General features: G+C 46.8%; 1 protein-coding gene across 5 annotated transcripts in view; it reads right to left on the bottom strand.

Moving 5' to 3' along the window:
• Positions 1 to 9,604: 9,604 nt before the first annotated feature.
• The window catches only part of GLI3 (GLI family zinc finger 3), a 206,784-nt gene continuing 199,447 nt past the window's right edge, over positions 9,605 to 16,941 (bottom strand). For all 5 annotated transcript variants that reach the window (XM_038125584.1, XM_038125572.1, XM_038125589.1 and 2 more), the window contains one exon: positions 9,605 to 16,512. In XM_038125584.1, the coding sequence (XP_037981512.1) occupies positions 14,219 to 16,512 (2,294 nt within the window). In that variant the 3' untranslated portion in view covers positions 9,605 to 14,218. The remainder of the gene's footprint in view (positions 16,513 to 16,941) is intronic.

The raw sequence follows: 16,941 nt of genomic DNA, 5'->3' as shown, positions 1-16,941 counted from the left end.
TTCTCATTCATTAACACACTGGCTGTGTGATTTGTGTATTTGAGCCAAGAGGTCTGACCTGCTCTGTAGGATTGAAATAAGCTGTTCCAGATCACCTTCCTCACCAGAGATGCTAATGCATGGGATGGGTTTCCCAGGGATCCTGAGTGCCTGCACCTCATGGTTGCATTGGTACTAATGTCTATTAATAGAAGTAGAGATTGGAGAGGAGAAGATCCCAGTTCTTTCCTCGCAGTGCCTAGATCTGCTTGGGTGGAAACCTTTCCTCAGTGCAGTGCATCACCCCAGTCCTTGTGCACCACGTTTTCTATCTATCATCTCTACTAGGATATGCATATCTTTATTTTTTGCTTTAGAGGGCTGAGTCTACCCCACACATCTGAGCCCTCTGTAGCACCCATACAATCTGTTTGCCTCACATTGAAGCTCCTACAATTATTTCCTTCTTATCCCTTTCTTTCAGCAGTATGGATAAGAAGCTTTAAGCTTTCCTAGGTGATGAGGGAGAAACAGCTGAAACCATGGATTTGCGTCCTCCACCAAGAAATAGATCCAAAAATGTTTCACTGTTTCAGTCCATGGAAAAAGAGAGTTGGACTGGACCCGTGCAGCTCTGGGCTTGCAGTGCTCCAAGAGCCAAACAGGCATATAGGCATTCTAGCTTTAAGAATTGATTTCTTAAGTGAACTGTCAACTCCCAGTGGCTGGAAAAATCTGCAAACAATTTCTAGTCACTGAACAAAGCAAATCTTTGTACTGTGCTGTAATAGCTCATTATTAAATAAAAGCTCCTTTGTTAGGCTATAAGAAATGGTGTGTACTCCGCCACTCTTGACAATGTGCCTTGGTGTGACTTTGCAATGCATATGAAATTCTCTTTCACATCCTGTGAAAAGATGACATAGTGTGTAATTTTAATTTTGGTAGGAAAAGCTCAGGGTGAAGCAAATATCATAGCACAGCTCTGGTGATTGGACTTTATTGCTGATGCATTTGATTCACAACCATGCAATGAGCACAGAGACTGGACTTTATCTCATTTGCAAAAGAGTAAATGAGGAACAACGTGGGCAAAATTACTAGCCGCAAGACTGAAGGAAAACTTTAGCAGCTGCAATTCCTACAAGTTGTGTTACTTACTGGGTTGTCTTATTGCAGTTCCAGGGTTAAATGAGTCAAAACAGGAATCAAAGGGCTTCAGCGTTTTCCCATCCAGAAAAGCAAACGTGTTTCCAGCTCCCCCTTTTCTCTCTTTCACCCTGCACCCAGTGAGTTCCCAGTAAACTGTCAGCTTGGGCCCTAAAGCCACAGAGCCCTGTTACTCTGCTCAGCAGCTGCTTGTGTTGCCTGCTGATGTTGCTTTGCAGCAGATCATGCCAAGGCTCAGGTATGGCAGCTGTAAACCCTTCAACTGTACCTTTTGTCAGGCTGTGACCTTTCAACCAACCCCATCAGATCATGGTTTAAGATTGTATACCCCAAAGTTTTTCTTCTCTTGCTATATTTTGCATGGGGTTGGCAGTGTGTGAACAGGGATGTGGTTTTTCTGATCATTCCTTTCCTCTGTCACTCCATCGGGGCCATGGGAAATCCCCAGAGCTGGTACTTCCCTCTCAGCTGGAAGAGGTGGCAGCCAGGGCTGAAGTGGGCATTGGGCAAGCCATTTCTCAGAGCCCTGTCCACTTTTGTCTCTTGGCTGGGCTTAAATGAGGCTTTTCCAATAAGTGTCCAGCTCGGCTCAGGCTGAGGCTGCTAATTCCAGTCTCGCGGGTGATTCATATGCCATCTAATAATAGCAGCTTCTGGCCATGCCAGCACAATAACTGACCATGGAAAACTCCACACTGCTTTGGGCTGCCAGCCCATCGGCCTTCCCAAACTGAGCTGGCCACGGCTGGTGGTTTGTCTTTGAGGGCAGCACTGTGCAGCTCAGCAAGAGGCTGCAAATTGTGCTGTGGGCAGTGCTGTGAGCAGTGCTGGTCCTCCAGCCGTGGGCCCTCTGTCCCAATGCCAGTGCCACCACCGGGCCAGTTCAGGAGCTGTGGAAAATGGACTGCTCCTCCTGCTGCTTTATATAAAGCAGTTGCTATTAATTACCTGCACCAGAAGCCAGCTTAGGTAGTTTGCTTTCAAGGACAAAGCTGTGTTTGTCCTTACTTGCCATCCAAATGCTGTTTAGAGCATATGCAATAATCTGCTACATGGCTGCCAAATTCATCTTGGCGGCAGAGTCACTGCTGTTCCTGCTACTGAAAGGCAGCAAGGGGTTTGATTGGGATGCCTCATTCACTTGTTCGGATGCCTCCAGGAAGGAAGGGTGATGACAGCGCAAAATGACACACATGTTCCCCAGACAGACTTCTGCATCACCTTTTTCCATGCTCCAGTGGGGTTTACTCTGCCTGGTGTTTCACTGTTTAAAAATGAAGGCAGGAAAGTGGTGGTGGAGGCTGGAGAGGTCTAGTCCTAGGAACATGAGGCTGAAGCCTTGACAGGTGATGGCTCTATGTCTTGGCTCAGACCAGAAGCCAGTCCAGGGTGGGGGCAAGAAGCTCATCGCTACCCTGAATTGCAGCCCCAGTCAGTCAATTAAGGATCTTCCTTCACAGGGGGACAGTGGTCCCAGCAGAGCCCATGGATGGGAGCAGCATGCACACAGTGAGATGTCTCTGCAGCCAGGCTGGCACTGCAGGCTGGCTACAGAGCTGCTCAACATCATGAGTTGTGATTCCCACAGCATGGCAGCACTGGACTGCTGATGCAGCCTCTGGACCTCGGGCACAAAGATGATTCTTGCCCCGCTGCTTCCATCCCTGTGAGCTGTGGCCAAGCTGTGGGAAAAACGCACATCCAGGGCAAATAGGGTCGCTGCTGAATCCTTGGAGGTGAGCACTAAGTACTGGAAGAGGATTATTAGAAGCTAGAAAGCCAAAGTGTGATGGAGCCAAGGCGGTGGGTGAGACTGATCAAGATGTGACAGCACAGTGAGCAGTACTGCAGCGCAAACCAGGCACCCGGCCCCACTCCTGGGTGGAAGGACAGGAGCAAAGCAAACCCCTCCCCTCCTGCTCTCAAACCCTGTTGCTGGTTCCCACACAGAGGTCCTGCACAGGTACCCAAGAACTTTGCTGACTTTGACTTGTAGGGATGGCAGCTGGTGGGGCAGGCCAGGCTGTGCAGGACATGTGCTCCTTGGACACCACCACTGCCATGCCCCCACAGCTGTCCAGAAGGGCCCCAACTTCCCAGCAGTCATGGGACTATGCTCCCACACCACCCACACAGCAGCTGCAGGATTTTCCTGGTAAGAAACTGGCTCATTGTTTCACTTTTTGCCATTTGTTTGCCTTCAGGAAGGTTTTCCTTTTATTCCTCCCCTGACCTAAGCTGGAGTTGGGGTTTTCCAGACCCAGGGTCAGGGTGGTACATGTCAGCTCCCTGTCCCAGCTGTGCTATGTGGGGAAGGACCTGAAAGCCAGGAACCAAGGTTCAGCTTTACTTGTACCAGGGGTGGTGAAGCAGTGGTGGTGCTCAACTCCTGAGGGCTTCAGACATGCTTTTTGGAGACCTCCTGTATTGCAAAAAACATCATATGGTCCCTGGGCAGAGGAGGAAGAGCTGGCCCTGGAGCCAGCCTTGAGATGGTCATATGTGGCTACAGCTTTCAAGGACACCCCCAGTTTGAAACTGAGCTGGCTCCATTTTAGTGAGTGGTGTCTCTAAAATTACTAAATTCTGTCTGTTTCCTGTGTTTTTCTTCCTCTAAATCTGATGTTTTCATTGCAGTGGACCAGCACTTATCAGCTCAAAGACTGACCAAATACTTATGCTCAGCAAACACAGTGCTGATTTGCACCAGCAAATCCAAGCAATGCCACTGTCTAGGACATACTGGGAACAACATTTGGGGTTTTGAGGCTCTCCATGTTAAGTTTAGCACAAGGCCAGCCAAGCATGGGATGACTAAAGTTAGGACAACCTTGTCATAAAACTCATCATCTGGTGTAGGACGGAGAAGAGAAAGCCTGACAGTCTGCAGCCTGTTCTCTTGAAGGAAAATACTTTGTTTGAGAACATGCACAAAGAGAGGAGGATCCAGTTCACCAGGGCTCATATTTAACTGGGTAGATCAAAGCCTGCACTATTTGCTTCAGGACTGTTGATTTTGGTTTTGACCAGCTCCTCCTCCACAATAAAAAGTTCAAGGGAATTTTGTATTCTCCTGGGTTTTCTGCTGAATGGGGTTCTTTGCACCAGAGCTTCTAAGGAAAACTTAGCACACAAGCCTCTGAAACTATGGGAGCTGCTAAAGGCAGAGTTGACCCTGCAGCAGGCGACCTCTGCCCCCAGGCCTGTTTCAAACAGGAAGGCCAGGTCCTGGTTTTAGCATCAGCAGAAATGGGGGCAAGAGGATTCCCTATTACGTTTTGCTGGCTGATGCTCCAGCTTTCTTTTTTTCTGCTAATGCTCCAGCTAAACTGGAGCCCAGCACTTTCCGGCTGCCCATGCCAAGCAGAGCTCAGGTGAAGAGCAAATTGAAACCTAAGACTGAAACCTAAGATGTCTCAGGGTACAAGGGTAAGCGAGAAGTGCTACAGTGGTTCAAGACTGCACTCCACAGAGCTAAGAAAGGCATTGCTGCCTTCCTGACTGTGTGGCTAAGCCTCTACACAGCTTCAAGCAATTTCTGTACTTGGGAGAAAACAGCAGCAATCTCCAAGAGACCAGCCAAGAAGAGAAAAAAATAGCATGCAGTATTTTTGGTTTTCCCCTATGCTACAGCCTAGCCTTGAGAAGAGGAGGAAAAGTCAGGGAGAGGCATCCAAAGTAAGGGAAGGACTGGACACAGGGCAGGTGTAGGAGCTGTGCCACTGGGCTTGCTCATGCTGTGCCAGCCTGCAGTGAGGTCACATGGTGGGCCAGGACTGGGACATTGCACTGCTAACTTCAAAGTGACATGAATTCCTTTAACTCCCTACAACAACAACAACAACAAACTCAAAAAACCGACCAACCAACTAAACAAACAAACAAACAAAAACAAACAAAAAAACCCCAAAACTAGCATGGCATGGTGTGTCCTATGGTGTCCAAAAGAGAGCTCTTGCCAGCTGGATCAGCCACAGGAGCTTGCCTGTTCCAAAGGTGATGTGAAGAGAAGACGCCAGCCCTGGGAGATAAATCACGCTGCTCCTCCTTGGATGACTGCAAAGGGCAGCTTGATTTACTCTTGCTGGAAGGGAACAAAGCCCAGTGCCCACACTTTGCAGCACACTTTGCCACTTGTGGCAGCCCTGCAGCCCTTCGCTTCTGCTGCACCAGCCCCAAGCCTCTGGGGGCGACCATGGGTACTGGAGCCTTTGCCACTGAACTGCACAGCTCTGAGGATTCAGTGCCTGATGACTGCTCTCACAAAAGGTATGACTTGGGGATTTTTAGCCCTCTTTTACATCTGCAAACTTCTGATGAGAGCTCAAGTTCAGCTTCTGAAGCAGGATGATGCATACCATTTTTTCTTCTTTGAAGCTCCCTCCAAAAAGCCGTATTTAAGCAATGCCATGCCATGGGGTCCCACAGTCAAAGTTGAATGAGTTTACTGAAAACAGCCGACTGGAGGCTGAGGTGGTCAGCAATAACAGGGATGAGATATATCTGCCCTTTCCCAGCAAAAACCTTCCAGATTAAAAAAAATTGTCAGTGAAAACATTGCCACAATGGTGGCAATGTGAGATGTGCTGTAGGACTTCGAAACAAAACTGCCTCAAGGCAAAATAGGCAAAGTGAACTTTTCCTATGTCTTGGGAGGGCTGGCTGCTCATATAATGAAAACAGGAAGCCTTCAAGCAGCAAAGGTGAGGCAGGATCCATGCTCAGGATGAGGAAGCACATATTTCTCATGGCTCTCCCTCAGGGAATACTGCCTGGAGCCACAATCCTTTTTCTACCCAGCTCTATAGGTGCCTCTGTTTTTGGATTTTTCACTAAGCGTTGCTATAGGAACTTAATTGCTTCTGTTCATCCAGGTCTGAGCAGCTCCCTGCTCCCACTCCTCCTCTTCCAGGGCTGGCAGCATCGGGGCTCTGAGGACAGCAGAGGATGCTCAGGTACAGCAGGAGTGGGGTCGTTCAGCTCAGCTAATTAGTGCTACTATTTCTGTCTCTGGCCTTTTCCCGGTTTGTATCCATCTGGGGCTCTTTCAGTCATTATAGAGCTTTCCACCCTCTTGTTTTTTTCCTCTCTCCTCCTCTGTCTTCCAGATTTTTGCCACTGTTTCATGCTGCCGTCCAAGTTATTTGTCTCTTCTCTCTTGCTCCAGTCGTGGGAACATTAGTAATGTTTTTCTGCAGAGCAGGGTGGCTTAGAGACCACCTTGCAGACCTGACAGCCATCCTAGTGCTGTGGGCAAAGGCTGGAGCAGCTCAGCCAGCCGATGGGAAACGATCCTGTTTATGGTTCATCACCATCTGATCTACCCCCTGCCTCTTGCTCCCACCTGGGCCCAACTGTGTGGCCGCCGTGCGTGGCCGTGTGCGGGATGCGGTCCCACTCTCTGCTCCCCACTCTCCTGCCGCAGCCACCCCGCGTGTGAGGCGAAGGAAAGCATGACTCACATGGGCCTCCCACCCATGAGTAACAGTGTTGTTGGTCTATCACGTCTCAGCCAGCTGGGGCAGCTCAGAGGGAGGGTGGCTGCTTCCTTGGCAAGGCATGAAATAGGTCAATCCGTCCCCAGAACACCGGGGAAAACAGGGCACCAAGATTGCAAGGCATGGCAGCAATGAGCAGCCTCACATCAGATGCAGGAGCAGTACCCCATGATGGGGATGGCAGGCAAGGAGGTACACAGACATGGGCTGTGGGGATTCCAGTTAAACACTGTCAGTTCTTCCTTCTTCCTTGCCCAAACCTGCTCCTTTTTTCCTGGGAAATGAACAGGGAGAGTCCAAAGCCAGTGAGGGAAGATGGGCAGAGATGGTGGGAACACAAAGCAGTTATGTGCTTCTCGGGGTGGAAAGAGGCCCAGGTTATTAAATAGCAGGCAATTTTAACATGAGTTATTAATACTAGTTGTTTGTACTGGGAAGTGGTGCCTAGGGGCTCCCATTGCACTAATCATGTAACAAAGCCGTGTTCCTAACACAAATAGCTTGTATTTCAGCCTGAAAAGAACAAGTCGTCTCTTTCCCATTACCCTCCCTTTGAAAAAGCAGCTTGAAGATTACACAGTCAAGCCCACAAAAGCTGGGAAAGGAAAAATATTACACTGGGCTGCCCTACAGTGCCATCGCTTACACCCAGCCAGTCCAGTAACTCCATCAGCACTGTGGGCCCACACTGTCTGCTCTTGCCCTGCTTCATCCCCGATCAAGGCAGGCCAGCTCTTAACATGATTGGTGATTTTTGGGTTGCCCATCTTTGGGTTTGAGTGTAGTAATGTCATGCCACCTGTTTAGGCTACTGGGGGACTGTGGGGAGTTTTCTCCTCCCTTGTTGATTGATGCTGTATATCTCTGTTATATTTTTTTCAGGCTTTGCAAAATGCAGTTCTCTCTTGGGTACACGCCCTTCTGAAGTAAGAAACTAATTTAATGAATTTAATTAATTAATTTACAGCCTTGGCACTAAAGCACAGACTAAAGGTCAACAGCATCTGCTGATTTTGGATGGTACAAACCACGACTGCCCTGCTATTTTTTGTTTTCCTGAGAACTTGGCTTTATATTGAGCTTTACCACATAGCAACACAGGTCCTCCTGTCTCCGGCTGCGGCTTTGAACATGCAGCTTTTCATCAGCCCAATCCCAGGTCAGGCTGGAGGACCAGGAATATGACCTGGAGCCCCAGCCCTTTACTTCTCAGCTCTGGAAATGCTATAACCTTGATGCCTGACCTCAAACTGCACGGCAGCACACAGCACACAACCAACGTGCTGAACAGGATGGGGGCCCCTTGGCATCTCCTGATCTCCTGCCCTCTTGACATTCATCCTGAAGTAGATCCAGCTGGTGAAGGAGATACAGCTGGAAGATGGGCATGCAGGGGTTGGTTAAAGGTAGAGGCAGTGGCGCAAGATTCATGCAGAGAGCAGAGAGAGGGGCTGTCAGTCCGGGTGTGTGGGCTCCCTTATGGCAGCAAGCGTGCAGTACCGATGACATTGTTTAGCACAATGCTCTTGCATGCACGCGTGTGTGCAAGACTTCACTGCATTAGCATGTAACAAGTGGGAGTTCCTCACCTCCCACTACCTGCAGGCAGCTGGTAAGGCTCAGAAATGCCTCTGTTGGTTCTGAGCCCCTGACAGCCATCATCTGTTGTCAGCATGGATCCTGCTACTGACTCCCCAGTCCCCACAGTCCTGCTCATTTCTCTGCTGGCCCATGATGTCTTTGTCTGAGGCTTGTTCCATCCCTGCTGCTGACCTTCTATTGGTCCAAGTTGTGGGGAAGCCACTGTCACACATACCCATCCCCCAAAGTGAGCTGATGCTGAAGTCAGTCTCTGGGACAATTTTGGACTGCAGCATGTAAGCTAAGGCACCATGGCCAGCATCAACCTCTCTTTCAAATTGCAGGGTCTCCTTCACCCCTACCACGCCACTCTCAGGGCTCTCCTGCCTCACTGGCTTCTCAGCTGGGCATGATTTAGGCTTTAGCTCTCCATTCTACCTTTGTCCCTCCTAAACCTTAAAGCCTGTGCCAAATGACAAAAACTTAATAATGGTGAACAACAAAACACAACAAAACAGGATGCACATACACAAAAAAAGTTAAAAGTTAAAATTAGCAAATAACAATGCAAATTAATCTCCTACCACCTGAGAAATGGCTCACCTATTTTGGCTGAGGAAGCACTAAGGCAGAAGCCGAGCACTGACAGCTAACAGAGTGCTCTGGGTCTTGCCAAGGTACCAGCAATGGAAACAAAAGGCTTTGAAATGAAAACAGATCAGACACCTTAAGACCAAGCAGCACTACAACATTTTCTTTACTGCTTGCCACCACTAACTTGACATCTTCCATAGCAACTGTACTCAACAGGAGCATTCATTAAATATGTCCAGCTTTGAAGATAACTGTGTCTTTGCAGATCACACTATAACCCACCTGAGTGGACATCTACAGATTAACCCAGCCAGGTTCTCTTCCTCCTTCCCTCCTTCCCATGTTTCTTCATGGGTGGGCAAGCCATTGTGAGACACCCTTGGCAAGCAAGGGATGGAAACGCAGGCCCCATAGAACAGCCCACAGTTCAGCACAGCTTGGCTTTGGCCTCTGAACTGACTGCTCCAGGAGCAGAACTAACCAGGTCAGTCTCCTTCCTCCCTTCAAACACTTCATTTGTGTGACACTGCACTATCATTTATTTTTCCACCCAACACTTGTCAGCCATCTTTCTTTAGCAAGGAGGTAAACACCCTGTTTTGTTTTCCCATCTGTATTTAAACTGTGAATGGAGTGAAGCAACAGGCTGGGAAGCTGAAAGAGGCTGGGAAGCAGCTCTGAGTGGAAGCGATACAAGCATTGATTGCAACCAGGCTTTTCAGATGTATGAAAAAATAACTCCCTCCCCCAAGGAGATACTTCAGAAGCTGAAAGCTAAGAACTTAAGTACAAAGGCTTTTGTTTTTATTGACATTGTAAGAAACATTTTTTCTTTGTTACAAAAAAGCTAAGTGGTTCTGAAAGCAGAAGTACAGTTCATATGTACACAGTGCTACAGACCCTTCAGATCAACCTAAGGCTTGAGAAACATCAGATCATAACTGCAGGTTTATCAAATGAAGACCACTAAGGTCTGTTACAACTGAACACTATTCCTACCGTACATAAATGTATTTACACATTCTCTTTTTTTTTTTTTTAAGGATTACAAGCTTTATAAAAAAAAATTAAAAAAAATTTTAAAAAAGCAACACTTTTTTATCTTACACATCTGCAGGACTGACAACAGTAACTGTTCCATAGGAGACATTCCACCAATCCAAGGACAATAACACATGAATACCAGAGGTTTACAAGATGTTTGGACACTATTAACAGTGGTATGTGCTATTAGCTCAATGGCAAGTACAGCCTCATCAGGAAAATTTGGCAACACATCCTGGTCCCTCTCTTTCACAGGGTCAACGCAAAATAAGGCACATACATTGTGGGAATATAAACACTGCTGTCCAGGCAGACAAGCCATGGTGGGACAGGCATGGGTGAGCTGACCAGCCATCCCACTGAGGAGGGGGGAATCAGTGACGGGAAGTCAGCAGCCAGCCAGTATCTTAATGCACGTACTATTTGGGGCCATTCCCCAAGGAGAGAATAACATCATCTGCCATGTGTGGATGTGTGGGACTATTGTACTCCCACATGGAAGCCCACTGACTTTCCTGCAAACACACCTTTCTTTCACCTGCACGTAGCTGATGGATAAACTCTTCACTGGCAACTTCCACTTTGTGGAAAGTAAAAGTGTCTGGAGAAACACACATGCTTCAGGCAGGCTGAGTGTTACTGATGTGCTCAAGGCCAACAGTGACGCATATGGAGGACCCTCACAGAGCCATTACAAGAAACGGCGATTTAGATCTATGCTGCAATGCTTTAAAAATAGAACATTCATGATATTTTGTGCATTTTCTTGTACTCTTGAGTGAGCAGTGGGTTTCCAACAGCTCTGCAAAAATCAACTGATGTGCCACATACACGAAACCAACTCTGTAACTGGAAGAGTAGAGGGGTGCTAGTAAACTCATCCCACCAGTGTTGATGGGACTTCCCCCAACTGCCACATGTTGAGAAGGAGGTTCACAAGTGAAAGCTGGCGTTCAGTGTAACAGTGCCATGCTCAGGGAGACCAGTCTACCTTATCAAAACAGAACCAAAACCCAAGACAGCTGGGCTATGATGTATTGCTATCCTCATAGGTACCAAAACCAAGCTCTTTTGTATAAAACAGAAAAGCATGAGAAAACACTAAAAACTGAAAAGCATGAACATAAGTGGCACATACACTTAGTGGTGAAAATGATAAATCCTTTGCACAAACTCCCCAAGTACACAGTGGAGTCTCTGATTCTTCAGCTTTGCCAAATCAAATGGGATGCCTTTCTTGAGCATGTGGTTTCTGCCAAGACACGTTGTTGGCCCAAGACAAGGCTAAGTGAGTGACGAAGGTTTGTCAAATCCAGGAAGGCAACTTGGCTACTCAAACAGTCCCTTTTAGCCTGGAGCAATATGAATGGCTCCTTCTAAGCTCTGATGGATCACATCTGTTAATAGCTTCCCAGCATCAATTGCACCAGCAGATACAATTATGAACTGGAAAATTGAGTTTAAAAAATAGTTGGGGATGTTTGGGGTTTTTTTAACGTATTGGTTCCATTACAATAAAAGACTTTTCTCCCAAGCCACCTACTCCCAGGCTGGTCATAAGTCTCCCTGTTGAAATTGTTTATAAACATGTAATTGATAGGTCTAATAAACAGCCAGGATTGGTTACTGAGAACCATCTGAAACATGTCCAGCACAGCCTTTCCTCATGCCTATAGTGCTGCTTCTCTGCAGCGCTGAGGGCTGTATCCCAGCACTGCAATGCACAGCACGGCCCTTGGAACATACCTTCACCTGGGGACCTGCCCAGTGGGATGCATCCCTTCTCATCCCAGCAGCAGAGCAGGGACAATGGTTGTGTACAGGCAGCAGGTCTCTGCAGGCCCTATGGGCAACGAGAGGGCAACAGGGAGCAGCTTCCTCCCACTGCCACAGCAATCCAGTCATTTTTCCATGCTGAGCTGTGCCCAGCTGCCCATGCAGCCCAAGGACCACTGCAGGCGGACTGTGATAGCTGGCCAGGGGCAGGGAAGCTGGGAGGGGAAGTGTCAAAGGGAAAAGTGCAGGATGAGTGAATATGTGTGTATGGGACAGGGTAAGAATGGCTAAACATAAAAAGAAAGACAGGAACTAGATAATGATAAAAGGTGTACAATATTTACATTTGTCTTGATTTCTGACATTCCAGCTCACAGTGCAAATCTTTTGGTATGTGCTGTGATAAACTCAAATATGGCCCCTGCACCAAATTCCTATGATGTTTTCCTACTGATTTATACATTCATGCTCTAACAGCTATTAACAGATCAATGTTATCTGACAGCTTCACTGAGATTCAATTCCTCCCCATTTCCTCAAATACCTGTGTCCTGAATCAGCTGGTATTTCACTTTTTCTTTTACAATTGAAAAAAATGCTACGGTTTTCTAGCCTATAGAAGTCACCTTCTGATTTTGACTGGGCTAAAGTTTTTCCATATTTCAAAACTGACTACGCTCCCTCGTCTTGCTGTATGTCTACTACAACATCAGCTCCTTACAAACATCAAATCCATGACTGGAAGTGCCTGCACAATCTACATCCCATAGTAGGACTTTACTACTGGGATTTAACTGAGAAGTCTTCAAGGGCTGGAACTCCATACAGCTTCTAGGAGTGGGTGAATTTAAACCGTGATTTTGTGATTGTTCCTGACAGCAGCTTGTTCACTCAGGAGCACTGTGTACTCATAGGTGCAGACATGGAGCCCAGCAGAGCCAAAAACAAGCCAGTGCTCACAGAGAAAATGCCATTCACATCTACCAGTGAGTAGCTTAATGATCACAGTGCATTGGTTTCAATTTTTTGCCAGTGTAACTGACCCTGGGCATTGACCCACTGGTTTGCTTGGAAATTAAATGCACATGGTGTCACCAAGAGAGAGAGAAAGAAGCTGGGTTGGTCTTTCTGAGCTTTGATTAACTGCCAGACAACTCAGTTGGTTAGATCATGGTGCTAATAGCATCAAAGTTGTGGGTTTGATCCTCATACAGGCCATTCACTGAAGAGTTGGACCTGATAATAATTCCAGATCAGAATAGCCTGTGATCTGTGAATACTTGCTGTTTCCCTTGTTTCTTTGCTATTTTTAATGGCAGTTTTAATTTAATTTTGTAAAGCCTGGACACAGTGGAAAAACATTTAAGATTATCAGATTGCTTGCAACTGCTTTGATTTATTTGGCCAGTCTGAGAACTGGGCCAGCCATTCATTTTCTACTTCTTTTACATGACATGCCCATGATGTTTTTGAAGCTCTATGTATCCATGGAGTTGTCTGGGCTAAAGGGGATGCACACACAGTTCTTCCAGCAAATAAGAACCAGTGGCTCAGCAAGTTACACCTCAACAATTTGCATTAAAAAAAAAAAATCCCAGTATAAAATTCTGCGGTTTTTTTTTTTTTTCATTGTATGAAATACTTCATAAGACCCTGACTGTATCTCCACAAATGTGGTATGCAATGAGAAGACTGTAGACTACCCAAGTCACTATACACACCCATAATTTGGCTATTCAGTCATTTAAAAAAGAAGGCTGAAAACCAGAATACCAAATACTGCAAAAGATGAGAGCTGGACTACGAACAGCTTTCTGGTCCTCTCCTTCCTCTGAAATAGGTCGAACATGACACAATTTCAGTATTGTTATTCAAGGCAGCAACAGCTATCTCTGTGTGGGTTTACAAAAACCTTAAGCTTTTGCTAGAGATCAAAGGGCTAATGGTTTTTACATTTCTTATTTGCTTGAACCTCCCAACTTTTTGTGCTCCATGTCTCTGAAACTGCAGCCCAGGGCTACCATGGCAGTGCATTTCTAAGCTGGTTTTCCACCTCAGTGTGATGTGTCTAGTGCATCCAGAGAAGATTTCATCACTGTATGCTCACTTCACATTGTGCCTGGTTATAGGTTCAAAAGGAAAAGTTGCAACAGTTTTACAAGATCTAGCTTCATTTGAGTAACAGAAAATTGTCATTTCATCAGGCCTTTCTTTACAAAAAAACCCCAAAACAAAACAAAAAACCACCCCACAACATGCACTTCACACGTTTACATTGGTTTACAGGTAAAAAACAAAAGAAAAATAAAAGAAGCATACAGACATTTGAAAAGGGCACGAGAGAGAAAAGAGAGAAAGGGAGGGAATGGGCGTAGCAATACTGATTCAAAACTGAAATGGAAGACAGTTTCTCCCTAGAACACTTTAGGGTTTTCAGAGTCCTTATTCCATAAAAGGAATATACTTGAAACACATCCCATTTAGGTGAGATGAGATTGCTAAAATACATACACAACTAAAAAATATGAGTCTTTTTTTCCATCTGTTATCTCCTAAGTGTTTTTTGTTTTTTATGTCTATTGCATAACAGCAAGAAACTTGCTTTCTTCTGCAAGTGAGGTCAACAAAGAGCTCATGTCCCCAATAGCCATGTTGGTTGTGCTTACAGGCATAGCTGGGAATGTAAGAGATGTCTGGGGAGTGGTGAGGCGTGAGGAATTGCGGGAGACATTTTGAATGATACTTGGGCTCAGAGCTCCCGAAATTAAGCTGACATGGTCCCCATCATCTATGATAGCATCAAAATCTATCTGCACACCCTCTAGACTGTTGTTGTCAATGCTGTCAACTGTGCTTGACACTTGGTTAGCCCCCGGGGAAAGAAGCTCAGATGAGTTTTCAGTTGCAGTCCCCTGCAGCAGGCAGCTGGCTTCTGAACCAAAGAAAGAACCTGTTTTCATAGCTTGGTGGCTAAAGCCCATGGTTTGGTCATATAACTGACCAGAGTAATTCTGCATGTTAGAGCAGAACTGCTGTGATTGACCTTGCATTTCCATCTTAATGGTGTTTACCCTGTATGTCTGGTTGCCATCACCTACGTGTCTTTGCTGTTGGGACAGGTTGTTTCTCAACATGTTTTGCCGTCTGTTGCTGCTGTAATTAGAGCATGACTGGTAACTTTTGGCCACTGACAAACCTGAAGGCTGGCTACCAATGGTGTGAGACACCAGTGGACAACTCTGTGGCCCTTGATACAGGCTGCCTTGTGAGGTAGGACTAACCTGCCCTAGCATCATTTGACCAGACTGATTGACTCCCTGGTAACGAACGCCATCTCCAACTGGCTGGCTTTGCAAATATTCCTGTTCCATCATATTCCTGTCCTGCATCCCATTTGCCATACTGGTGGTGGTTTGATCGCTGGATACCAGGGGATGGCTGAAATTTTGCTGGTTCCCATTCACTGACATGTTGCTGATTCTCAGCTTCTGCCCTTGCACTGCTATGCCACAGGAATTGTCTGTCACCCCAGACATCATTGCTTGCCTGCCCATGCTTTCACCGTAAGGCTTGTTGGACTGCATGCTGAAAGAATTCCCAGCTCCGCTGCCAAGAGTCATATTTTGCTGTAAACTGTAGGAAGTGTTGTTCTCCATCAGGTTCTGATAGCCATTCTGCTGGGCCATGTTGCTTCTCTCCAGGTTCTGCTGCTGAACCATCATGTTGTTATGCAGCCTGAAGGCCCGAACCTGCTGCACTGCTGACCGCTGACTACATTTCAGCTTTGAAGGAGATAAATCAGAACTTCCTGAGCTTACTTCGTTCCACTGAATGGGCAAGTCGCTCTTATTTGCCTCGGGACCCGCCTGCTGACTGCTTGGTGGAGGGGCTTGGTCGAAGTTGCTGGAATTGTTGTTTCCTGAAACTGAGCTGTGATGCATTTTGTTGCTATCTAGGACATTGTTCAACAAATGGTCGTACATGCCCTGGTTCTGGGAATTCAGATACTGGACCACGTCATCTGGCAGGAGATCCTCATCATTCAGACTGCTACCTGCTTCCATTGTAGCAGCCTCCAGGGTGACGTTCTCGCTGATGCTTGGAGGACAGGGGGAGCTGAAGCCGCGGAAGACGCCACCCTCAGAACGGGTGTAGTTCTGAAGAACAAGGTTGCGCTTTTCCATGGATGGAGGCAAAGCAGGAGTGTTAAAGCTATTAAGACTGTTGAAACGCTGGACTCTCGGGACAGAGAGGTTGTCAGAGGCCATTCTGACTGGATCACTGGCTCTCCTTGTCCCATTTCCTAAAGCTTCATGAGACAGAAAATGCCTCCTGCTGTAACCATTTGCCCCACCATCACTACATCTTCGAGGGACATTCACTGGAGGCAGTGGAGTTACTCCAGACTCCCTGCAGTCACCCAAGAGTGCCATCCTTGTCTTGAGGCTCATCCTCTCCATGTTAGGCAGTGGAGTTGGTGGGGGTCCACCAGTAGCTGCTGCATATTTAGCTTTCAGCCTGTATTGCTGGGCTGGGGTGAGGCTGAGAAGACTTGGCAAGTCATCACACTGGCTCGCTTCACTGGAGCGCCGGGAGGCATCCGTTGAGATGGGGTCGTAGGAGTCTGCAACGCTCACGTTCTGTGGTCTTCCCTCTGCCTGGGAGGCATCGCTGGACCTCCGGCTGGAGAAGCAAGGTGAGATTCCAGAGGACCTGCGGCTGCTCAGGTAGGCTGAACTGATTGTGCTAGTATTGCTGTCCCTCCTGTTCAGCATGTTCAACACAGTGATGTCCGTACTCGAAAGTTCATTCCTGTTTGGCAGAATAGTCATGGATCCTCCGACACTGCAGCTGCTGTTCGACTGGGTACCTGTGGGTAAAATTCACAATTAAACAAAGAGGCATTATCCAGAAACTGGTGTGGAAAACACACTGTAAAGAAATAAGTGGAGTATGGAGGAAGAACATCATCACAGCCAATTACAGCAGGGCTCTTTCTTGCAAGAAGTAGGGATAAAAACTGTGTCCTTAGGTTAAAAGCTAATTTGGAGACTCAAGGGTAACATTTCAGTGTGAATCACAGCAGAAAATTTATAGCCCATAGCCACAAACTGTCATCAGCTGGTGCAGTACTCCAGCCTGCAGTGCAGCTATGCTGGCTGATGTGCCAGGAGGACACATTCGTAAGGGAGCTTTTTATAGGCAAAATATAATTGAACAGGCATTTGCATGGAATGGCAAAATATAAAAATTGGAGGCTATTCAAGGTCATTTCTAATACTTCTTGAAATATTCTTGA

The sequence above is a fragment of the Motacilla alba genome, chromosome 2 (genome assembly GCF_015832195.1).
Source record: "Motacilla alba alba isolate MOTALB_02 chromosome 2, Motacilla_alba_V1.0_pri, whole genome shotgun sequence".
Taxonomy (NCBI): Eukaryota; Metazoa; Chordata; class Aves; order Passeriformes; family Motacillidae; genus Motacilla; species Motacilla alba.
This window is presented reverse-complemented; position numbering and strand designations above follow the sequence as displayed.